This window comes from Muntiacus reevesi, chromosome 9 (genome assembly GCF_963930625.1).
Source record: "Muntiacus reevesi chromosome 9, mMunRee1.1, whole genome shotgun sequence".
In the NCBI taxonomy this organism is placed as follows: domain Eukaryota; kingdom Metazoa; phylum Chordata; class Mammalia; order Artiodactyla; family Cervidae; genus Muntiacus; species Muntiacus reevesi.
Window position 1 is genome coordinate 53,533,816 of NC_089257.1, and position 26,695 is coordinate 53,560,510.

The 26,695-nt window shown below is 39.5% G+C and overlaps 1 protein-coding gene across 1 annotated transcript in view; it reads left to right on the forward strand.

Moving 5' to 3' along the window:
* Positions 1–26,695, forward strand: part of SPON1 (spondin 1) — a 303,413-nt gene that overhangs the window by 76,660 nt on the left and 200,058 nt on the right. The window contains exon 3 of the mRNA XM_065944964.1: positions 14,696–14,829. Coding sequence (XP_065801036.1) covers positions 14,696–14,829 — 134 coding nt within the window. The remainder of the gene's footprint in view (positions 1–14,695; positions 14,830–26,695) is intronic.

Here is a 26,695-nt window from a genome sequence, read left to right on the forward strand (position 1 = left end):
GATAATTTTCTGAAAAACAAACAACTTTGGGAGCATCCCCTAAACTGAAGGAAATAACCCCTTCTGTTCAATCTCAATAATCTCAAATACCATCTGGCAACTGAGGCTGTAGATAAACCACCATATTTACCTAAGGTGGCTTCCATGGCTTGGCAAACATTCTTCTTTGTTTCAGTGCTGGGCCAAGGATCTGAGTCTTATCCCCCACTGGGATCTTTTCAGAGGTACAGGCTTTAGTTTCAGAAATCCCTGAGTCAGAATCCAGACCAGATCACTCTGACTTTTGTTTTCTTATCTATGTGAATAGTTATTTCCACTAAGGATTCAAAGATGTGACCATGTTAAGTACCTGGCACATAGTAGGTGCTAATTAAAATTTAGTTCCCTTTGGCCATCCCAATGTAGTCACCCTGAACCCTCCCACAAATTTTAAAGATTTAAGGTTAAAAGTATCTGGAAAAGTTCTCTGTAATCACCATTAAAGGGAGTCTCAGGGAGATCAAGGGTGTAGTTCCAAGAAAATCTCACTGTGTGGAAATCTACCCTCTACCAACAAAGCTGCGGAAAGAAATCTAAATGCCCTCAAAAAGCAGAATTACTATTTATATTTACCAAGTACTTATGTGTATGTGCTGGAGTGAGGTGTTTAGTTATTGTGGATGGTTCCACAAGACTCAGCTTGGCTAGAAAGAAATCCTTACTTAACATGACACTATTAGGAAGAACCTAACAGTGGTGTAGCGAAAAGAGCATGGGCTTTAGAACAGATGTGGCTGAGGGAAAACCCCAGTTCCACCATTGTGGGATTTGAACAGGTTGTTTAACCCATATGCATAACAGTAGTTTCGTCAAGGACAGGCTTCAGTCAGTTCTCACTCAGTCATATCAACTCTTTGCGACCCCATGGGCTGCAGCACACCAGTCTTCCTTGTCCATCACCAACTCACTGAGCTTGCTCAAACTCAAGTCAATCAAGTCAGTGATGCCATCCAACTAGCTCATCCTCTATCATCCTCTATTCCCACCTTCAATCTTTCGCAGCATCAGGGTCTTTTCCAATGAGTCAGTTCTTTGCTTCAGATGGCCAAAATATTGGAGCTTCAGCTGCAGCATCAGTCCTTCCAATGAATATTGAGAACAGACTTCCCTTAGGATTGACTGGTTTGATCTCCTTGCAGCTCAGGGGACTCTCAGGAGTCTTGTCCAACACCACAGTTCAAAAGCATCAATTCTTCAGCACTCAGCTTTCTTTATAGTCCAACTCTCACATCCATACATGATTACTGGAAAAACCAGAGCTTTGACTAGATGGACCTTTGTTGGCAAAGTAATGTCTCTGCTTTTTAATACGCTGTCCAGGTTGGTCATAGCTTTTCTTCCAAGGAGCAAGCATCTTTGAATTTCATGGCTGCAGTCACCATCTGCAGTGATTTTGGAGCACAAGAAAATAAAGTGTCACTGTTTCCATTGTTTCCTCATCTATTAGCCATGAAGTGATGGAACCAGATGCCATGATCTTCATTTTTTTGAATGTTGAGTTTTAAGCCAGCTTTTCCACTCTCCTCTTTCCCTTCCATCAAGAGACTCTACTTCCTCTTCACTTTCTGCCATAAGAGTGGTGTCATCTGCATATCTGAGTTTATTGATATTTCTCCCAGCAATCTTGATTAATAGTGCTTAATTATTGGAAGACAATGGAAATCATATATGTAAAGTCCCTAGCTAATAGAAAGTGGTCAAAAATGCAAACTATTAATATTATCAAGACTATCAGTAATCATCTAGAAAAACAAAATCTAAAGTCAAAAGGATATCCAGGGAGCTGTCTGAAGAGGGAGTAAAGGCAGATACCACAGCCAGGATGTAGAGCCATCTCACAATTAAAGGGAAGAGGCAAAATACCTAGTTCTTCAGTGCACACCTCTTATGTATCAGGCATGGTGCTAAATGCTGAGGAAACAGACAAAAATAAAAAGCAAGAGACATGATGCCTTCCCTCATGTAGCTTACAGATTATTAAAGAAGTAGATGTTAGTTAAGAACTCAAACAAATGCTATCAAAATTAGAAGTTCTGAAGTGTCTGAAGGGAGAGGGATGATACATGAGAACACATAAGAGGAGAAATTGCCACAATGAAAGAGGACAGGGAAGGTTTTTCATTGAGATGGATGAGTGAGCTGAGATAAAGGGGTGAAGGAAATGGAGGAAGGGAAGGAGGGAGAAAGGAAAGAAGGGGAAAGTAATTGACCAGGCTTTTGCAAGAGAAATCATAAGATGAGAATAGTCAAGTGCAGAAAGTGAGCAGGGAGATGGCACAGCATGAGGCTAGAGAGGTGAGAAGGCAGGGACTTGACTCCTAAGGATTTCAGTCTTGATTCTGGAAACAATGAAAAGCTGTTGAATTGTTCTAAGGAGGAAGATAATATATTTGTGCTTTTAAAAGATCACTCTGGCTTATAGTACAGAGAACAAATTGAAGAAAGGCAAGAGAAGATGCACGGAGACCAGTTAGGATAATTTTCTATTAGTTCAGGTTAAAAATGATGTAGCTTAGTCTGAAGTAGTAAGGATCGTAGTCTATGGTAGTAATGGGGATGGTAGTAGGAGTTCAAAAGACAGTTGGAAGGTAACATGGATGGCATTTGGATATGAAGCGTGAGACAGAGAGAAGAGCCAAGGGTGACACCCTGTGTTTCTGACTTGCATGCTTGGAGCAGGACCAGGTTAGAGGGAAGATATATTAGTTGTTACCAAGGTGGATTTGAGGTATGTTTTAACCAAGAGGTAGTACAAATAGGAGATAGATATTTGGAGATACATACTTGAGCTCAGAGAAGTGGCTAAGGCTGGAAATACAAACATGTGAATCATCCACACTTAGGTAGCAATGCTATGAGTTGAATGAGGTCACCTACAGAGAAGGGCTAAAGTCAGAATAGGAGAGGGCTTAGGACTGAGCTTTGAGTAATTTCAAGTTTAAAGACCAGTAGAGGAGGATCAGCAGTCAAACAGAGACAGTGAATAGGAAGGTGAAGATGGGGAGAGGGCAAGGGGAGCTGACAGAGAAACCTTGGGAGGAGAGTCAAGAAGGTCTTTGTATCTACTTGGTGAAGCACTGCAGAAACCACTGATGGCCTTAGCTAGAGCTGTGTTAGTAGTATGAGGTACACCCAGAACCCCAGACTGGGATGAGAATGAATAGGAGGTGAAGACTGGAGGTATCGCCAGTTCATTCAATTTACTTGATTGTGATGGAGAGAAGAGAAAATACCATATCTGGAGGCAGAGGAAGAGTTAAGTGAAGGTGTCTTGATTTTTCAACAGGAAAGACTCAAGTGTGCTTACAAGATTAATGGGAATGATTCAGCTGGGGCGAAAGTTGAATCTAGAGGAGAGAAATGGGGTAATTGTTAGAGTTAGGAAGATGGGTGAAAGCAGAGAGGAAAGAGAAGTAAGGTTCCTCTATTACAACAAGAATGAAGAAGGACAGGGTGGATACAGAAGGGAAAGTGAAGGACTTTAAATCTGCTGACTTCTGTTTTTCTTTCAAGTAAGAGGCAAGGTAATACAATAAGAGTGAAAGAAGAGATTTGGAGAGAGTGGAGATTTGAAATCATTGTTGTTGATAGGTAATGGTTTACCAGATATATACAGCAGTGTAGCAGGGCAGACCTGAGGCTAGGAGTCAGATTAATATAGGAGACAATTGGCATCATTACATGACTTTGTCCAGGAGCACTGAACTGCACAGGCATGAGTGGCTGGAGTTTTAGCACATCAGGAAGATAAAATGACAGAGAAGTAAAGGAGTTTTTAGTGTATTTATGCCATTTATGAAGAAATAAAGATGCCCAAAGAGATTACACAGTGTTGACAATGAAGAACAGGAATGAGGAATGAAGAACAAGGAATGAGGATATTAAAATATATTACAATGCTTTGGGGAAAAGGAACCAGAGTAGACTGCTCAATAATAATGTAAGTATTTGGGAACCTGGTATATTATTAAGTTGAACATATGCCCCATTTGCCTGGGAAAGTTCCAGTTTCAGCAGCTGTCACAGCATAATTATCAATAACAAACTTTGTCATCCTTGTTTGGACAATAAATTTCATGGTCACTCTTTATATGACAAAAGTGGCATCACAAAGTGGAGGAAAGATGGATTCAGTCAGTCAGTCAGTTCAGTCACTCAGTCGTGTCCGACTCTTTGCAATGCTGTGAATCACAGCATGCCAGGCCTCCCTGTCCATCACCAACTCCCGGAATTCACTCAAACTCATGCCCATCGAGTCGATGATGCCATCCAGCCATCTCATCCTCTGTCATCCCCTTCTCCTCCTGCCCCCAGTCCCTCCCAGCATCAGGGTCTTTTCCAGTGAGTCAACTCTTCGCATGAGGTGGCCAAAGAACTGGAGTTTCAGCTTCAGCATCAGTCCTTCCAATGAACACCCAGGACTGATCTCCTTCAGGATGGACTGGTTGGATCTCCTTGCAGTGCAAGGGACTCTCAAGAGTCTTCTCCAACACCACAGTTCAAAAGCATCAATTTTTCGGTGCTCAGCTTTCTTCACAGTCTCACATCCATACATGACCACTGGAAAAACCATAGCCTTGATCAGATGGACCTTTGATGGCAAAGTAATATCTCTGCTTTTTAATATGCTATCAAGGTTGGTCATAACTTTCCTTCCAAGGAGTAAGTGTCTTTTAATTTCATGGCTGCAGTCACCATCCGCAGTGATTTTGGAGCCCAAAAAAATGAAGTCTGACACTGCTTCCACTGTCTCCCCATCTATTTCCCATGAGGTGATGGGACCAGATGCCATGATCTTAGTTTTCTGAATGTTGAGCTTTAAGCCAACTTTTTCACTCTCCTCTTTCATTTTCATCAAGAGGCTTTTTAGTTCCTCTTCACTCTCTGCCATAAGGGTGGTGTCATCTGCATATCTGAGGTTATTGATATTTCTCCCGTCAATCTTGATTCCAGCTTGTGCTTCTTCCAGCCCAGCATTTCTCATGATGTACTCTGCATATAAGTTAAATAAGTAGGGTGACAATATACAGCCTTGAAGTACTCCTTTTCCTATTTGGAACCAGTCTGTTGTTCCATGTCCAGTTCTAACAGTTGCTTCCTGACCTGCATACAGGTTTCTCAAGAGGCAGGTCAGATGGTCTGGTATTCCCATTTCTTTTCAGAATTTTCCACAGTTTATTGTGATCCATACAGTCGAAGGCTTTGGCATAGTCAATAAAGCAGAAATAGATGTTTTTCTGGAACTCCCTTGCTTTTTCGATGATCCAGCGGATGTTGGTAATTTGATCTCTGGTTCCTCGGCCTTTTCTAAAACCAACTTGAACATCTGGAAGTTCTCGGTTCACGTATTGCTGAAGCCTGGCTTGGAGAATTTCAAGCATTACTTTACTAGCGTGTGAGATGAGTCCAATTGTGCGGTAGTTTGAGCATTCTTTGGCATTGCCTTTCTTTGGGATTGGAATGAAAACTGACCTTTTCCAGTCCTGTGGCCCCTGCTGAGTTTTCCAAATTTGCTGGCATATTGAGCGCAACACTTTCACAGCATCATCTTTCAGGATTTGAAATAGCTCAACTGGAATTCCATCACATCCACTAGCTTTGTTCTTAGTGATGCTTTCTAAGGCCCACTTGACTTCACATTCCTGGCTCTAGGTGAGTGATCACACCATTGTGATTATCTGGATCATGAAGATCTTTTTTGTACAGTTCTGTGTATTCTTGCCACCTCTTCTTAATATCTTCTGCTTCTGTTAGGTCCATACCATTTCTGTCCTTTATCGAACTCATCTTTGCCTGAAATGTTTCCTTGGTTTCTCTAATTTTCTTGAAGAGATCTCTAGTCTTTCCCATTCTGTTGTTTCCCTCTATTTCTTTGCATTGATCACTGAAGAGAGCTTTCTTATCTCTCCTGGCTATTCTTTGGAACTCTGCATCCAAATGGGAATATCTTTCCTTTTCTCCTTTGCTTTTCACTTCTCTTATTTTCACAGCTATTTGTAAGGCCTCCTCAGACAACCATTTTGCCTTTTTGCATTTCTTTTCCATGGGGAGGGTCTTGATCCCTGTCTCCTGTATGTCATGAACCTCCATCCATAGTTCATCAGGCATTCTGTCTATCAGATCTAGTCCCTTAAATCTATTTCTCACTTCCACTGTGTAGTCATAAGGGATTTGATTTAGGTCATAACTGAATGGTCTAGTGGTTTTCCCTACTTTCTTCAGTTTCAGTCTGAATTTGGCAATAAGGAGTTCATGATCTGAGCCACAGTCAGCTCCTGGTCTTGTTTTTGCTGACTATAGTATAGAGCTTCTCCATCTTTGGCTGCAAAGAATATAGTCAGTCTGATTTCAGTGTTGACCATCTGGTGATGTCCATGTGTAGAGTTTTCTCTTGTGTTGTTGGAAGAGGGTGTTTCCTATGACCAGTGCGTTCTCTTGGCAAAACTCTTATTAGCCTTTGCCCTGCTTCATTCCGTACTCCAAGGCCAAATTTGCCTGTTACTCCAGGTGCTTCTTGACTTCCTACTTTTGCATTCCAGTCCCCTATAATGAAAAGGACATCTTTTTTGGGTGTTAGTTCTACAAGGTCCTGTAGGTCTTCATAGAACTGTTCAACTTCAGCTTCTTCAGCTTTACTGGTTGGTGCATGGGCTTGGATTACTGTGATATTGAATGGTTTGCCTTTGAAATGAACAGAGATCATTCTGTCGTTTTGAGATTGCATCCAAGTACTGCATTTCGGACTCTCTTGTTGACCATGATGGCTACTTCATTTCTTCTAAGGGATTCCTGCCCACAGTAGTAGATATAATGGTCATCTGAGTTAAATTCCCCCATTCCAGTCCATTTTAGTTCGCTGATTCCTAGAATGTCAACATTCACTCTTGTCATCTCCTGTTTGACCACTTCCAATTTGCCTTGATTCATGGACCTAACATTCCAGGTTCCTATGCAATATTGCTCTTTACAGCATCAGACCTTGCTTCTATCACCAGTCCCACCCAACAACAACTGTTGATTTTGCTTTGGCTCCATCCCTTCATTCTTTCTGGAGTTATTTCTCCTCTGATCTTAAGCGGTGTTAAAAGTAACTTACAGTATGGACTTTCAGCTTCTAGGCCCACATGTAAGGAATTTAGAAGTCACTGCTCCATCCTAACAAAAAAATGCTGATTAAATAGAAAAATCAAGAGTTCTTTATAGATCCATGAGAGAAGTGGGGTCACAGGGAAAACTGCTGCCCTCGAATTGGAGAGGTAGATGGAGGATGTGGAGAATCACAACCTCCCAGAGCAGAAACCTGCACCTGTCAAAGTAGGAAAGCCTGAACTATAATGGATGAATTGCTTGAGGCTCAATATAGACAAGTCTGAGAGTTAGAAACTCCAGAGATACCTAGTCATTGGTGGAGGGGGGGGGGGAGTAACTTTTATGGGTTTCACCTACAGGAGCTCTAGTAAATCCTTTAAGTGATTATCAGAGAAAAATTTCTTCATGCTTCTGGCAAAGGGAGGAGAAAGGAACTATTTTTAAATACACCAGAGCATTCTGTTCTTCTTAACAAGTCCATGCTCTCAGAAGAGGATATTTTACCAGAGCCTATCTTGGGGAAGGGAAATATACAACTCCAGCCCCCTCCAGCCATCCAGTCCCACCTAAGCAGCGGGGGGGGAGGCTGAGAAGCACATGTGAAATTCACAGTCCAGGGATACAAGTCTCCAAAAGAGTGAGACCTAATCATGAGAGCATAGAACACTTCCTCTCCCTTACACCTTAACACAAGTATCCTTAAAAGATATTATTGGTTCAGTTCCAGACCACTGCAATAAAGCAGAGATTGCAATAAATCTAATCACATGAAATTTTTGGTTTCTCAGGGCATATAAAAGTCATGTTTACATTTTACTATAGTCTGTTAAGTGTGCAATAGCATTATGTCTAAAAAAGACTTGCTTTTAGTTTATAAGTACTTCTAAAAAATAACCATCATTTGACAATGCAGTGTTGCCAGAAACCCTCAACTTGTACAAAATGCAGTGTCTTTGAAATGTGATAAAGTAGAGCCACAATAAAGCAAAGTATATGTTATGGTGAGGGAAGGGTCAAGAGGAAATGGATATATATATATATATATATATATATATAATTATGACTGATTCACACTGAGGTATGGCAGAGTCTACCACAATATTGTAAAGCAACTATCCTCCAATTTTTACAAAACGCAAGGTGTGTCTACGTGTTGCTAAAAGCCTACTCACTTCAGTTCCTTTTGCCCAGCACACCATGTGCACCTTGCAATGAAATATTAAAAGGCAAACCAAAAGGCAAAAAAAAACCACTTTTGAAAAGATAGAGAATGCATCAGAAATGGACACAGCAGGGATGGGAATTTAAAACAACAATGATTAATATGCTAAGGGATAAATGGATAATGGATAAAGTGGACAGCATGCAAAAACAGACAGGTAATGTAAGCAGAGATGGAAATCCTAAGGAAAAATCAAGAAGAAATGCTAGACATCAAAAATCTTGTAAGAGAAATGAAAAATGCCTTTGATGGACTTACTAGTAGACTGGACACAGCAGAGGAATCTGTGAGCTTGAGGATATAGCAACAAAAAAGTACTAAAAAAAAAAAAAAATAACAAAGACTGAAAAAAACAGAACAGAATATATTAGGCTGGCCAAAAAGTTAACTCAGCCTTTTCTGTAAGGTGAGCTGGAAAATGGCAAACAAACTTTCTGGCCAACCCAATACAAATACTATGAGAAAACTACAAAAAGTATAACATATGCATAATAGGATTATCAGGAGAAGAAAGGACAGAAGAAATATTTGAGACAATGACTGAGAATTTCCTCGAATTAGTATCAGACACAAAACCAGAGATCCAGGAAGCTCAGAGAATACCAAGAACAATAAATGCCAAAAAACTTATATCCAAGCATATCATTTTCAAACTATAGAAAATTAAAGATAAAAAAGTATTGAAAGGAACCAGAAGGAAAAAAACACTTTACCTATAGAGGGACAGAGATAACAATATGTCCCACTTCTCAGAAACCATGCAAATAAGAAAAGAGTGGGGTGAAATGTTTAATGTGTTGAGAAAAAAGCCACCAATTCAGAACTCAATACCCTGTGAAATAATTCTTCACAAGTGAAAAAGATAAAGATTCTTCTTCAGACCAAAAAAAAAAAAAGGGGGGGGGGAATTTGTCACCAGTAGCCCCATCTTGCAAGAAAATTTACAATTCTTTAGAGAGAAGAAAAATAGCATAGGTCAGGAACTCAGATCTCTATAAAGAAAGGAAGAGCATTAAAGAAGGAATAAATGAAGGTAAAATAAAATTTTTTATTTTCCTTAATCTAACAGATAATAATTTACTCAAAATAATAGCAATCATGTATTTAATTATATGTTTATGTCTATATGTGCTTATATATGTTTATGTGCAAATGAAATGATTGGCAGCAATGATATAAGGGAAAGAAGGAAGGAATTAGGAGTATTTTGTTATTACAAGGTACTTGTAATATCTTTGAAGCAGTATAACGATATTTGAAAGTAAACTTGGATTAGTTGTAAACATCTACTGAAAACTCCAGAACAACCATTTTTAAAAGATAAAAGAAGTATAATTGATATGCTAAGAAAGAAAAGATAGAATTATATAAAATTCTCAGTTAAAACCAGAAGTATAGAAAAAGTGTGGAAGACAAACAGGAACAAAGAACAAAGCAACATATATGGTAAATATTAATCTGCCTATATCAATAGTCACCTGAATCATTAGTGGTCTGAACATACCAATTAAAAGATTGTCAGTGGATCAAAACCAAGACCCTTATGACTACAGTTAATAGTACTGTGTTGCATATTCAAAAGTTGTTAAGAGAGTAAATCTTAAAATTCTTATCACAAGAAAAAATTTTATAACTGTGGATGGTGACTGATGTTAACTAGACTTATGTGGTGATTTTTTTTGCCATATATGCCAATGTCAAATCATTACTTTGTACATCTGAAACTAATATGTCACTTGTATTTCAATTAAAAAATAAAATTTAAAAATATTAAAAAAACCAAGACCATTGTACATTGTATATAAGAAACCCACTTATATCTTAAAGACTTATTAAGACTTATAGATTCAAAGCAGAATGATAAGACAGATACTCAATGCTAACACTAATCAAAAGAAAGCAGGAGTAACTGTATTAATTTCAAGTGGTGTGGACTTCAGAGCAGGGAAAGTTATCAGGAATAGAGGGGCATTACATATGGTAAAGGGGTCAGTGCTCCTAATTATTACATTATTACAAAGATGTAACAATCCCTAATATGTTTGCACCTAATGACAGTGGGTCAAAATATGTGAGTTAAAAACTGATAGAACTGCAAATATTATAGAAATAGATAAATTCACTGTCACATTTGTTGATCCCCCTCTATCTGAAATGGACAGATGTAGCAGGCAGAAAATCAGTAAGGACATAGTTCAGCTAAACAGTGCCATCAATCAACTGGATCTAATTGACATCTATAGACTACTTTATTCAACAACAGCTGATTACATATTGTTCTCAAGCTCACATGGAACATTCAACAAGATAGGTCACATTTTGGGTCATAAGACACATGTTAGCAAATTTAAAAAGGATAGAAATCGTACAATATCTGCTCTCAAACCACAGTAGAATTAACTAGACATCAATAACAGAAAGATAACTGTAAAATCCCCAAATACTTGGAGATAAAACCACACATTTTTAGCTAACGCATGGGTCAAAGAAGAAATTTCGGAAGAAATTTTAAAATATTGTGAACTATATGAAAATACAACTTAAAATCTGTACAAGGCAATGAAAGCAGCACTTAAGAGAAATTTGTATCATTGAATGTACTTATTAGAAAAGCAGAAAAACTTTAAATCAATAATATAAGCTTCCACTTTAGGAAACTAAAAAAAGAAAAGAAAAATGTATAAAACAAGGAGGAAAAATAATAAAAAAATTAAAGCAGAAATCAATGAAATTGAAAAAATATCAGAGAATATCAGCAAAACCAAAAAGCTGGCTCTTGAAAAGATCAGTAAGGTTGATAAGCCCTTAGGCTAACTGAACAAAAACCAGAGAAGATACAAATTACTAATATTAGAAATGAAAGAAGGGACATCACTACAGATCCCATGGCCACTAAAAGAATAATAAAGGTGTTTTATGACTGATCACAGTTTTGATGACCTAGATGAAATGGACCAATTCCGTAAAAGACACAATTTGCCAAAACTCACAAAATAAGAAATAGAAAAAATACAGAAAATAGAAAAAAAATTTTTAAGAAATTGAATCAATAATAAAATACTTCCAAAACAGAAGGCACCAGACTGAGACAGGTTCACTGTTGAATTCCACCAAACATTTAAGGAAGAAATTATAGCAGTTTTCTACTTCCTAACTCGTTCTCTGAAGCCAATGCCACCCTAATACCAAAAGTAGACAAAGACATTGCAGAAAAAGGAAAACTGCAAACCTATATCTCTCATGGACAAAGATGCAAAATTCCTCAATAAAATATTAGTAAATCAAATGCAACAGTATATGAAAAGAATAGACACCATAATCAAGTGGGATTTATCCCAGTCATACAAGCCTGGCTCAACACTTGAAAAATCAAGTAATATAATCTATCACATCAACAGGCAAAAGAAGAAAAATCACATAATCACATCAATAGATGCAGGAAAAACATTGGACAAAATCTAACACCCATTCATGATAAAAACTCTCAGCAAACTATGAATAGAGATAAAGGTCCTTAACGTGACAAAGAGCGTACAAATAACATATACCTAATATCATACTTATTGGTAGAAACTTGAGACTTTGCCGCAAAGGTCAAGAACAAGGCAAGGATGTCTCCCTTCACCATTACTTTTTAGCGTCATACTGGACATCCTAGCTAATGTAACAAATAAGGAAATGAAAGATACAGATTTGAAAGGAAGAAATAAAACCGTCTTTGTTTGCAGATAACATGATTGTCTACAAAGAAAATCTGAAAGATCAACAAAAAACCTCCTGAAACTAATGAAAATTACAACAAAAGTTTAATAATTGCCAGGGATTGGGGAAAGGAAGGGATGAACAGGCAGAACATAGAGGACTTTTAAGGCAGTGAAATTAATCAATACAATACTACAATGGTGGATATATATTATTATACATTTGTCAAAAGCCATAGAGTATACAAAGCCGAGAGTGAACACTAATGTAAACTATGGACTTTGAGTGATGACGTATCAGTGTAGGTTTATGTAGGTTTATCAGCTGTAACAAATGTGCCACTCTGGTGCCTGATGTTGATGATGGGGAAGGTTAGGCATGTGTGGGAACAGGGTATATGGGAACTCCCCATACTTTTGCTGTGAACTTAAAACTGCTCTAAAAGATTAACTAACTTTTTAAAAAGTAGCTCACAGTATGGAGAAAATAGATTTGGATCTCTACACCATGATATTAAAAAGCAAATTCTAAATGGATTGAAGACCTGTGTGAAAATGAAATTATAAAGCCTATGAAAGAAAATACTAGATAACGTCTTTCTGATCTCAGTTTTTTAGGCAAATCCAAGAAAGTGCAAGCCATAGGAGAGGAATTGATAAATTTGACTAGATGAAAGTTATTAAAGAATTCCAAATATAAGATAAACATCTGGGTGACACAAAGATGTTTGTCAATGATGAGCAATTCATATTGAGAAAGTCCTACAGATCGACAAAAAGATAAAAATCCATTGGCAAAGATTCTGAGCTGGCAATTCACGGAAGAACCCTGATATATTTATAAAGCAATGCTCAAACTGGCTAGTATTAAATGAAAACATGCTGCTATTTTATAGCAGATTAGAAACAATTAGAAAGTCCAGTAATCACACGTACTAGTGAGGATAGTGGGAAATGGGAACAGGTGGGCATAGCTTGTAGACGAAAAATAGGTATACCCATTTTGCAGAGCAATCTGGTACCACCTGTAAAATTAATATGACTAGACCCACAACCTCACAACCAGCAGTTCCACTGCATGATTTATATTACTGAGAAACTCCCATGAGGTTCAAAAGCAGAGCAACTTGAGGATTTGCATTACAGTAATGTTTGTGGAGGAAAAGAGCTGGAAGTCAGCTCAGTGCCCCTCACTGGGAGAATGGTAAATAAAATGTGGTCTATGCTTGCCGTGGAGTCCTAAGCAGCAGGCAGCATCAGTGTTACATTCACATGTAGTAAAACGGACATAATAAGATTAAGTGACCTGGATGGCACATGGAATGCTGCTCAGTGTTATGTGGCAGCCTAGATAGGAGGGGGGTTTGGGGGAAAATGGATATCTGCTTATGTGTGGTCGGGTCCTTTCGTTCCTTCACTGTTCCCCTGAAACTATCACAACATTGCTTGTTAATTGGCTATAACACAATATAAATAAAAAGTTGAAGGAAAAATTATGTAAAAGAAATATTAAAATACAAAACTCTATGTAATTTCAAGTAAATTATATATATACATATATGTATATATATATTCAGAAGCACATATATTAAATACTTAGGAGTGAGTGGCAAATAAAGGAGAGAAATGAGAGAAGAATAAAGAATATTGAGATAAATAAAATGTCTTTGTTTCATCACTGGACAACAGTGATGAAAATAAATGATGTGACAATATTTTAACTGCTTTTCCTGAAGAAGAGGAATTTTTTAAAAATGTTTTTAAGTAAAATAAATACAATATGGATATAATCTCATTAAATTGTATTTGAAAATTTAATGAATAATTCATATAAAGCACTCAGCTTAGTGCCTAGCCTATACTAAACACTCAGTAAATGTTATCTCTTAATGTTAACACTACTCATGATACAGCCTACTGCCAATCAATTGGGTTGGCACTTAAGATCCATTGGACTTAGATGATTTCCCCCAAAAGATCCTTCCAGGTCTAATTGTCTGTGGTTTTCTGAGAGGGATAGGCAAGTCCTGGCAGCAGACCCAGAAGCAAGCAGAAGAATGGTGAAAACAGCTTTGAGGAAGGGAGATGGCTACCAGCTTTTCTGCAATGTGTTGGAAAACCTTGTTGGCTAACTTGGAACACCAATAAAAGACACAAATAAAGAAAAGAAACACTGCAGAAGTGCATAAAACTGGGTGCCTTTATGTACTTTGGTATACTTCCTCCACAATGGGGGAGTTTCTTTTAACATTTTAATTTCAAGTTATAAGATTGATCATGAAGTCTAGGTATATGTAGTGTTTGTTTCAGATTCTCTCTTCCCCATCCTCCACCTTCCCTGAACTGGGACCCAGGTTATTGTAATCAATGAGCAAGATCATCACCTAGTGGCCTGTCCGTCAAAGTGCTGACATAAGATCCTGGTCCCAGAGAGAAGAGAACCTGACCTGTATCCTTGTCTTTATGTTAAGTGAACAAACATTGAGTGGGACTCTGTGCCAGGCAGTATTCTGGTGTCCTGGGGATATAGAACTGCTAATAGAAAATGACAGATTTAAAACTAAAATTAAGGAATTGTCAACACGACAACTTCCCAAAGTGACATTGCCTTTTAACGTGTTTATTTTCCACCGGTTCTCCACAGATCATAGATGAAGAAGAAACACAGTTTATGAGTAATTGCCCCGTTGCGGTCACAGAAAGCACCCCACGGAGGCGGACGCGGATTCAGGTGTTCTGGATAGCGCCACCTGCAGGAACTGGCTGTGTAATTCTAAAGTAAGTGACCATGGATGGATTCCTCAGAACTCTTCATTCCCCTTCCTTTGTGGCTCAGGGTGTGGTTGCAGAAGGAAAAGTGGCTTTCCTGGAGCCTCAGACAAGTTGTATCACCTCTCTGCCCTCCATTATCTTGACTCTAAAATGGGACTATGGGCCATCTTTCCTAAAGTGCTATAAAAAGTATCAATTACCTGAATCTCCTTGCTCCTGTCCTACCGTGATCTTCTGATCACTATCTTCCTGGAGATAATGATCCTATGTCTGATTAAGAAAAATTACAACCCTGCTGAGGATAATTTTTGGCTTTGTCCATCTTGAATTTAATGCTCTATATTCTTAAACTGTGCTAAGTGGACTGAGACCTGAATATAACCTCCATTGGCCCAAGGCTCAGCTTCATAATTCCATCTTCTTCCTTCTTTCATCAGAAATACCCTCTTGCACCACTTCTCTGGGGCCTCTTGATCCTCCTTTAGGTGAGCCACAATAGGTGATGAGAAGTATTAGTCAGTCAATGGCTTTCCTCTGAAAGGCAGCATCATTTCAAACCTGTGTTTCCAAAATTGTATGTCATAGAATGATGTTAAGGGGCATGTAAACAGGTGGGCAGGAAATCAATTTCTATGGTTAAATAAGTTTGGAGAATTCTGTATGCTATATATCCCCTTCTTGCCGAGTCACAGCATATATTAATATATTGAAGGTTTTGCAAAGTCCTGCCAAAAAGAAGTCTGTTTAACTTGGTTTCACCCAACATTTCCTAAACTTGACTGCAAAGTTCCTTTTTTGCTGAGACATCTATTAACATTCAGCAGTTTGAGAAATACAGTTATCACCTATTTTAAATACCATATTTTAGATACACTTAAAGGCCATATAGAGTGATGCTGGGGAGTTTAGGATTTCAGAAGGCCAGTAGTCATGGGTAGATGGGCAAGGCTCCAATGCCAGCATCTAAGAAACATTTTTTCCTGGAGTTAGGGGCTGGGAACTTCCCAGCCATCTTCCACTTCTTTAGATCCCCCAAGGCATTATGTATATATTTGGTTCACTTGTTTGAACCTCTAGCAGGAGAACATTTCTGAAGACTTACAAGTCCAGCCCAGTCCTGAGAAGAGACTGATAAGGAGGCATTTCACCTAGGCTCTCTAGTCATTGAAGTTTCTTGATCCAACTGTGCCTGACCTATGGAGGGGGGGAAAAAAAAACCCACAGAGATATCTGGAGCCTCTGTCCATTGTCCAGACTCAGCCCTGGATTTGGCCTGGCTTTGCTACCATCTGTATGGATATCATTGTTTTCTTTAGTTTAATGCTAGCTGAGCATCTTTTCTCACATTCCTTGAGAAATTTGACTTTTAGCATTAATCTACATTGGTGATTTTTTAAATTTAGCAGTAGAATTTATATATAAGTATAAACTCCATATATAACGTGTATCTAGTATCTAGCTGCAATGTGGGAGAAGGCCTTGTAGAAATAAATGAAGACCACTGAAATGAGAACAGAAGCTATTTATTCAGAGGTTGCTCGATAGCAAGGGAAGTCAGCTGCCATCACTAGAATTTGGCCGACTCAAAGACAAGTGAGGAGTGGGAAAGCTTTATAGTGAAAAAAAAAAACAACAAAAACAGAAAAGATTTAGGTACTTTCTGACTGGAGATATCTGGCCTGGGGAAGTAAAAAGCAGGCTAACTAGAAATGAAGCATCTGATGTGGTTGATTTGGAGAACATATTTGGCTTTCTCTGACTGGTCCTGAGCTGGAAATAGAGGAGGCAATGGGGGCAAGAATTCGAGAGTTGGCATCATTGCCCAAATCCTAACCATGCTGGACTAAAGGCTGCAAAGTTTGTGGTTTGGCTTCCTAGACCATTTGCTGCAGAGGCTGGGAGTCAGAGTTCTTTTGTCATTGTTATATACAGCCTGGCCTTTGTCCATTAGTGTATTCATTCGGCCACGTTCTCAACCTGGCTTTCCTGTACCATACCCCTGTCCATGGCAGCCCTATAACTCCACGGAGACTGGGGCTCTCCAACATTAGATCTATCTGATGAGTCTTCTTGCTCAAGGGGCTTCCCTGGTAGCTTTGCTGGTAAAGAATCTGCCTGCAATGCGGGAGACCCTGGTACGATTTCTGGGTCGGGAAGATCTACTGGAAAAGGAAAAAGCTACCCACTCCAGTATTCTTGGGCTTCCCTGGTGGCTCAGCTGGTAAAGAATCTGCCTGCAATGTGGGAAACCTGGGTTTCATCCCTGGGTTGGGAAGATCCCCTGGAGAAGGGAAAGGCTACCCACTCCAGTATTATGGTCTAGAGAATTCCGTGCATGGACTGTATTTCCATGGAATTGCAAAGAGTCGGACATGACTGAGCAACTTTCACTTTCACTTTCTTAAACTCTATCCCTTTGGCATAGATGTCTGGTTTTCTTTGATTTATTGTTCTCACAAACCAGAAGTATTTGATCTTCCCGTTGGAAGCCAGAAAGATGTCTCCTTGTTTACATTAAAAATGAACATATGTGAACATATGTCTATAAATTAACATTGAACAAATGTGGCTTGTTCAGTCACTTGTTCTTTCAGTAAATGTAACTGAACTTCTGTTTGCACAGGTGTCAATATTATACAGGCAACTGAGGTTAAAATCTTGGCCCTCAAGGTTCTCAGAGGCCAATGGAGGAGAGAGAAAGGGTCAACCAATACTTTCTGTCTACTGTGAACTCAGCTACACATCTAGCAGTTTTTGTCTAACTTGATTTTCACAACAGACTTCCCCTTTTCATGCAGGAGGTCACAAGTCCCAGTGAATTAGGCAGATTCTTAAAGGTGCACGTCCATTTAATGCTAAAGCCCCTTGTTCTTCCTTTTATCTTTTTCTGAAGGAATTAAATATAACCTACAATTACTACTCACTAAAGATATAATGATTTTATAGGTGAGATGTAAATACATTCACATTGAAAAATCTCACACGGTATAGAAAATAGTGAAATACAGAAAAATAGAGAATACAGAAAAAGGGAAAAAATCCCTGACATTTCTGATAAATCACACAGTCTTCTACCCAAAAGTAGCAATAGATATCAATTTGGTGTGTATTTGTTAGACTTTAATGTGTGCATTTACATGTATTAATATATAAATAAACATATAAATACCCTTTATATAAATGGTATCATGGTCTGCATGATGTCCTGAACTTGAATGAATTTTAACTAAATAAAATGTATTACAGATATTTCCAGGTCAGAACATATGGGTTTATCTCTCTTTTTGAACTGTTGCATATAATCTACTGTGAAAATGTGTTAATTATTCCATAGTTGATGGACATTTAGATTGTTTCCAGTTTTTTACAATTACAAATAATGCTATAATAAACATCCTTATATATGCCTGCTTGAGCAAACATGCAAGTTTTTGTCCATGGTAGCTGCCAAGAAGTAGGATCATAAGGGATACACATTTATAATTTTAATAGACACTGCCAGATTTTCTTCTAAAAAGCTTGCCAACTTAAACACTCTCCCTGACTGTGAACAAGAGAACTTGTTTAACAACTTACTTGCTTAACAACTCTTGATGTTTATCATTCTTTAAAGTTCTGCCAGTCTGATAGTTTAAAGTGACATTTTGTGGTAATTTTTATTTTCCCAATTACTGGTAATATTAGAGTCTTTTCAAATATTTATGCCATTTCTCTTTTCTGCAAATGGCCATTCACATCCTTGTCCACTTTTCTGATAGTTTCTTTTTAGAATTGATGTTTATATATATATATATCTGGTGGCTCAGTTGCTAAAGAATCACCTGCAATGTGGGAGACCTGGGTTTGATCTCTGGGTTGGGAAGATCCCCTGGAGGAGGGCATGCCAACTGACTCCAGTATTCTTGCCTGGAGAATCCCCAAGGACAGAAGAACCTGACAGGCTGCAGTCCGTGGATTTGCAAAGAGTCAGACATGACTGAACAACTAAGCACACAGCATATATATTTCTGCATATTTATATACAAAATATATTTGTATATTTTATATACAAATATATTTTGTATACAAATTTGTATATTTGTATATTATGTATAAAATATATTTTATATTACATATTTTATATAAAATGTATGTAAATGTTATATATAAAGTCTATAAATATATAATTTTATAAATTTATGTTTAAAATTGACCCTTAGGACAGATAATAACAATTTGTTACAAATTTCAGATATTTCTTTCTACCTTTCTTTGCTTTCATCATCATAATTAACTTTGCTTTCATCATCCAGAAATTTGAAACTTTGATTTTAATCAAATATATCTATTCTTTCACTTATGAATTTTGATTTGTATCCTGTCTAAAAATAATCTTCCTACACAGCCAAGGTTATAAATATATCCCCATATTATTAATATTTTTATAGGTTTAAAAATAAATTTAGGTCTTTAATCTTCTTGGAATTTACTTTTGTGAATAATATGGCATCAGTAGGCCTCAACAGAAGATAAATGGCCCACTCAGCAGAAGTGCCAAAAGGTCAGTTGACTCAGGGGTCCATTTATGATGAAAGTGTTAGTTGCTCAGTCATGTCCAAATCTTTCTGACCCCATAGACTGTAGCCTGCCAAGCTCCTCTGTCCATGGAATTCTCCAGGCAAGAATACTGGAGTGGGTTGCCATTACCTTCTCCAGGGGATCTTCTGACCCAGGGATAAAACCTGGGTCTCCTGCATTGCAGGCAGATTCTTTACCATCTGAGCCACCAGGGAAGCCGATGGTGTGGCCAAAAAGAAGCGGGAGGAGCCCTTAGCGCCCAGACCTAAAGGGATAAGGGTGGGCACAGAGGATAAACAGAAAAGACCACCACCTCCCAGGAGCTGAAACCTTTGAATAAGGGAAGTACTAGCCTGAGGTGACCCCACAAGGACCCCAACCTTGATTCCCTGTCAGTTTTCCCTTTTGACCCTGGCTTCAACTATGAGGACAACAGAGCCCATTGCTAGATTGCACACAGATTCTCCTCTCCTGCAAAGATCAGGGTGTGGAAGGATGCAGAAGGTGGCTGGAGGGGCAGACCAGAGCTGTCCAGCACAGATGGGAAATCAAAGTCTGCTTATTTTTCTCAAAATGGCGTGGTCATTGTTGCACATTCGTTTGTCAAATAGTTTGTCCTTCCCTCAATTGTTTGAAGTGCTACTTTATCAAATATGAAATTTTTATATAGATCTGTTCTGTTGATCTTTTTATCTACTCCTGAACAAAACCCATACCATTTCATAGCACAATTTTATTTGATGTTTTGATAGCAAGTCATTGCTCATTAATCTTCTGTTTCAAAATGTTCATGGCTATTCAAGCAGATTCATAATTCCAGACAAATTGTAGAATGAGTTTATTGTGTTTAATAGAAACTTATATTGGGATTTGGAATGGTATTGCAAACCCTACAATATGTTTCCATATATAGCATTCTTACAATGTTTTCCCAGTTAGAAATATGGAATATCTCCTATTCAGGTCTTTTATGTCCTTCAGGAAAGTAATGTAATTTTTCTTCATTTAGACTGCACATTCTTGTGAGGCTTCCTCCCCCCAGGCATAGATATTTTATGGTTTTATTGCTTTTGCAAATGGGCTCTTTTTTCCTATTAAACTTTCTCATCATTGATTGCTTATGTCTTAGGGAAGCTATTGATTTTTGTACCTTGAGTCCGAGTTTAGGCAGTGCTGAACTCTCTTGATAGTACTAATGGCTTCTTTTTTCATTCTTTTGGGAAATAATAAATATACCTTTGTTCCTTTTTCATGTTTTAGTTTATTATCTGTCACCTCTAGTATAGTATTAAATACTGGCATTCATGTTTATTCCTGATTTTAATGAGAATACTATTATAGTTCCCTTTTAGTATAATAGGAAGTACAGGTTTCAAACTGATGCCTTGACTCAAGTTGAGAAACACCCAAGTTGTCTAGCTGAGAAAAGTTTCCTTCTTTTTCATGTGGAAAGTGGTGTTGGGAAAACCAGTCAGCCAATCAGTATCCAATGTACATATACCATGTACCCCAAGTTGACCAGCACTGAGAAAGTCTCAGAGTAGAACAAGGCTTCTGATTTCAAGACACTTTGCTGGAATCTAGTTGTGGTATAAATAAATTACTCAGCCGTTAAAAAGAATTCATTTGAATCAGTTCTAATGAGATGGATGAAACTGGAGCCCATTATACAGAGTGAAGTAAGCCAGAAAGATAAAGAACATTACAGTATACTAACACATATATACGGAATTTAGATAGATGGTGGCGATAACCCTATATGCAAAACAGAAAAAGAGACACAGAAGTACAGAACAGACTTTTGAACTCTGGGGGAGAACGTGAGGGTGGGATGTTTTGAAAGAACAGCGTATATATTATCTATGGTGAAACAGACCACCAGCCCAGGTGGGATACATGAGTCAAGTGCTCGGGCCTGGTGCACTGGGAGGACCCTGAGGAGTCGGGTGGAGAGGGAGGTGGGAGGGGGGATCGGGATGGGGAATACGTGTAACTATATGGCTGATTCATGTCAATGTATGACAAAACCCACTGAAATGTTGTAAAGTGATTGGCCTCCAACTAATAAAATAATATTAAAAAATAAAAATAAAAAAAAAAATAAAAAAAAAAAGTATGTATGCACAAGTTAGTGAATCTAAGACAGACATGAACTGGGGACAAATTAAACATGGTTAGTCAGAAAGTAGATGCATGAAGAATGTAATAATGGGAGCCCCAGAAGTCCTTAGAAAGGTTAGTCGATATTTTGAAGAAAGTAGTAGGGTTTGGATAAATGGACAGAAGGGAAGAGGTCATTCCAAGTGAAGGGGAGAAAACTGCTCTGGGAAGTTGGAGGTGAGAATAAATATGGTAGCTCTGGATGACAGTAAACAGACAGACTTGGGGAAATTAGAAGGTCTTTGGGGGCCAAGATCCATTGCTAAATCATAGAAGTTCTTCAGTATCAAGATGAAGAGCTTGATCTTGATTCAAGAGGAATAAGGGAGCCATTAGTGAAGTGAAGTACGAAGCGAAGTGAGGTTGCTCAGTCATGTCTGTATCTTTGTGACCCCATGGACTATAGCCCACCAGACTCCTCGGTCCATGGGATTTCCCAGGTATGAATACTGGAGTGGGTTGCCATTTCCTTCTCCAGGGGATCTTCCCGACCCAGGGTTCGAACCCAGGTCTTCCGCATTGTAGGCAGATGCTTTACCGTCTGAGCTACCAGGGAAGCTAAGGGAAGCTTAGTGGGTATTAAACTCTGAACTGACATGAGGAAAGTTCACTAAAAAAGTTAGTAAGGATGCTTAAATCTGGCAGCAAAATTCAGGAAATATGAAAGAGGAGATGCTAACTTTGTTGCAGAGCCCTCACTTGGAAAAATGGGTGTTTGCGTTACTCTGTTTGGGTAATGTTCCTGGGAGAAGGGGCTCAGTAGTGTGAAGTGGCACAGTCTGCTCAGTCTCTGTAGATGACAGTTCTGAAGCCCACTTAGCTGATTATGTTCCGTTGCCCAGGAGGGCTGGGAATGGAAGCACAGAGCAATTATGACTTTCCTTTTGGCACAAACCTAACACCGTTTCTTTTCTATTTGGATGCAAAGATTTGAACATTTCTAAATTACAGGCTTTCCAGGCAATCTTCTTACTAGCTTTCTCCCTGCAAATGAATGACCAGCACTTAGCTTCCCTGGCATGCTACAGTGCTGCAAACTGTGATAGCAAAGTAGCGACTGACTGAAAGAAAAACCTCTGTGAATAGAATAGATGTTTACAGATCCCATCAGAGGGAAGTCCTATGCCCCTAAGTCTGATAAAAGTTTTGTCCCTTGAAGTGATCCTCTCTTTCCATAGCTTTATTACTAGATTTATGACACTCACTTGTCACCTCCTGGGAGGGTCTGAGATGTGGGTTGCCTTACTCTGAAGGAGACAGTCACTTGGTAAACCCTTTGGGGAGTTCAACTTCATAAAACAATGATTGGTGGTAGGCAGAAATAACAGCCCAGCACCAAGCCCTGCTCTGGGTACATTCCAAATACTTATTTAATCCTCAGAGCAACCCCATGAACTGGATACTAAGGAGGACGCCAAGGTACCGAGAGGTTAAGTAACTTGCTCAAGGTCACAGGGTAAGTGACAGAGCTGGAATTTAAACAGAAGCATCTACGATCTGAGTACTGCACTCTACCATCTCAGATAGACCGAGTTCAACTGCAGCTTCCTCTCCAACATCATCATCTGCGAGGTCTGTCTCTTCTTTCCCTCACTAGCCTTATTCACTGCCTTATTCGCAGACACTTCTTGTCTCACTATTGCAGGAACCTTGTACTGTTCCCCTAGCTCCTCCCTGTGACCTTCCTCACACATAAGAATTGCTGTCCTCATACATAGCTGAGCAACACCACTTACGTATCAAACTTGAAGGGGGCCCTCTATCATCTTCCAGATCAAGTCCAGAATCCTGAGAGCACTAAAGTCTCCCTCTGTCCCTTACCAGAGTCCCTGACGAGCCTCTTCTTCCCCTGAATCCCTCCATGAACACTGTTCTCCTGCCATTCTTCTCTGCTCACTCTCTAACATTTATTGAGCACCTCCTGCATGCAGTGGATGAGGACACAGAAGCTATCTCTGAGGGTGTCACAGTCAGGGGTGAAACACATATCAAGTCCATAGTCCTTCATCTGCATTTCTGAAATCCAAAAAGTTCTAAAATAGGAAGATGTTTTCTTAGCTCTTTTAGGGCCCAAGCCTGCCTTGAGCTGACTTCAAGTTGCTTATAGCTTTTCAGTGTAAATAGTAATAATGTATTTGCTGCTGCCCCAGACCCTGATGAGGATGTTACAAAATATATGAAAAATACTATCTTTCTGAAATCCAAAAATATTCTGAACTCTGAGATGTGTCTGGTCTCAAGGGTATGAGATAAGGGAACTTAGCTGTCTGATGGAAAGTTTGCTCATGGAAGTATCACTTAGGGTGCTGGAGGAACACAAAGGAGGCAGCCCTCTGGCAGGACAGGGTTTCACAGAAATGTTAAAAACAAGCACTTCATTGCTTCCCAGTGAAATAACCTGTTCCCAGATGCAGCTGCTATAAGACCTGAGAACATCCTCAGCATTCCCATCACCAAAGTATAGCGCCAAAGTTCATTAGCATGGGGTCCAAGGTGCCTAGTGACGTTTCCAGATATCTTTGCAGACCATTTCTAGGTGTTCCTCCTCTCACCCAAGGCTGTGAGTTTCATAGAGGAGGCAGTCAATTTTACTCATCTTCGTGGCCCTAGTACAGGAGTTGGCAAACCTCAGTCTATGGGCCATATCTGGCCCACTGCCTGTTTTTATAAAGGAAGTCTTATTGGAGCACAACCAGGTTCATTCATTTATTTATTGTTTAGGGCCGCTTTCATCCTACAGCAGCTGAATCAAGAAGTTGCAATAGAGACCTTATAGCCTACAAAGGCTAAAATAATTTTTAAAAGGAGCCTTCTAGAAAAAAGTGTACTGATCCCTGCTCTAATGTATACCCCAGTGCTAGGAACGCAAGCAATAACTGCTGATTCCTGGCCTGGGTTCTCCTAAAAGCCCAGCTGGGACAAAGCCTTATGTTCAGGCAGTTTATTTGGGAAGTGATTCTGGGGAAGAAGGGGCAGAGGGTTGTAGGTTTATTTGATCAAGTGTTGCTAACCTGGCCATCACTGTAGGCAGTGATACTTGATCCTCTAGGACTTTTCGAAAAGCCTTGTGACATGGATCTCAGAACTGTGTGCCCTGGAATGAACGGGAAAGTCATTATCCTCCACTCATCAAGGGTAGCCCCACAAGCATTAATGCCCTGTGATTCTGGGCTGCACTTATGTGAATATTCATCAGATTCTGAACATACACTGCAGCATCAGAGAAGCTCTGGGACAGGAAGCAAGAGGTACACCACACGGACAAGGTGTGTACCATCCAATGACATGGACAGAGCTGCTCACTGCAACAGTGGATGGAGTCAGAGTTGGGATGAGAGAATGTGAAGAGGTGTATAGCAATGCTCTATGCATCAGTTAGTGGGAGTAATAGTGTAAGTAGCTTACATTTATGTCAAGAACTATGCTAGGTGCATTGCATGCCTTATCTTGCTTAATCTTCATAAAAACCCTGTGGGGTCTTCATAATACTATTCCCATTTTCTTGATGGGAAAACTAAGGTTTAGAGAGTTTGTATTCAGGGTAATAAAGCAGTTAAGTGATGGGTCTGGGTTTTTAACCCACTTCCACCAACTCCAAAGTCCTATTGTTAACTAATCACCACTAAGCTACATTGACCCACACACCCCCGCCTTCTGCCTCAGTTGGCCTGTGAAGCCTGGAGGGGCAGAGTCCCTCCTGTAAACCAGGGGCAGACGACTGCCTGTCGGGTTGGGGCGGGGGGTGGGGCGTGGGGTGCGGATACTGTTTCCCAAGTGAAGAAACTAAATGTCATTTAGAAAATGAAAAACAAACCCAGGGACCTGGCAAGAGAGAATCTTGTTAGTGAGAAGGGAGGATGAGTATTAGGAGGAAATAGCCAGAGCTCATAATACTTTGTAACTTCATGTAACTTCAGCTTCACCAACTCTTTTTATCTTGGAAGAAAATAACACAAAACCCACATGTGATGACTCTGTGTATGATTTAGAGGCAGCTGGCAGGGTTAGAAGGACCTGATGTGGCTGAAGTGCAGCTTACCCTACAGTTTTTTTGGCATTAGGTATTGAGAAGAACCACGGGCTCTTTTGTCATGAAACAGAGTGACTCTCCCTTGAGGCCGACTAGGAAGAACCTCAGCAGTGCTAACCAGGGATGGAAGCAAAGAATCAACAGAAAAGGGGGTGGGAAACCCCAGACCAGTGGAAGTGTTGGTTGTTGGGAGAACAGTTAGAGACCAAAGCTATGGTTAAAAGGCAGTATGTGTTTGGTTCAGGAAAACCTAGATACTCCAAGACTACCACCCAACAGGTGGACTCCAGATGCCAGGGCTTGCCGGGAGGCTGGTGGTGGCATGGTTGCAGGGGAGCAGTCCAATGGTGGCAGAATTTCATTCAGCAGCTGGAGTCCCGAGTGTAGGACCCAGCTCCCAGGGAGGAAACTGAGAAGAATTAAACAGGAATTATATGCTGTAGAGGCACTCCAGGCGCAGCAGGAAACTGAGGCTCAGGTGGAACACCAAAACCCACACTGCAGGGGGCAGTGCTGTGACCACAGCTCGGGGGGCAAGGGTGGGGCATGCACAAGTACACGTGGACCAGGGCCCAGAGTCCTGGCAGCAAGGCCAGTTCCACCCCTCTCTCACTGATGGAGCAGGGCTTGCCAAGGTACTTTGGACCCTGATCACAGTGAGATCAAAACATGACGTTTAGACCCTGTGGACATTTTAAAAATTGAAATTAAATTCACATGGCAAAATTAACCATTTCGAAGTCATCAATGTGGTAGCATGTAGTACATGCACAGCGTTGTGCAACCACCACCTCTATCTAGCTCCAAAGTATTTCCGGTTCTCCACAGTAAAACCCTTTACCCATAATCAGTGAACTTCATTCTCCTCTCCTCAGCCCCTGGCAACCACCAATCTGCATGCTGTCTCTATGGATTTGCCTATCTCAGTAAATTCCAGTCATATAAATGGAATCATGCAGTATGTGATCTTTTGCCTCTGATTTTTTTCACTTACATAATGTTTTTGAGGCTCATGTATATTATAATATGTGTTGGTGCTTCATTCCTTTATATATCTGTATCACATTCCTTTACATGTATATGCCACAATTTGTTTGTCCCTGTGAACATTTTTGACATGAAATG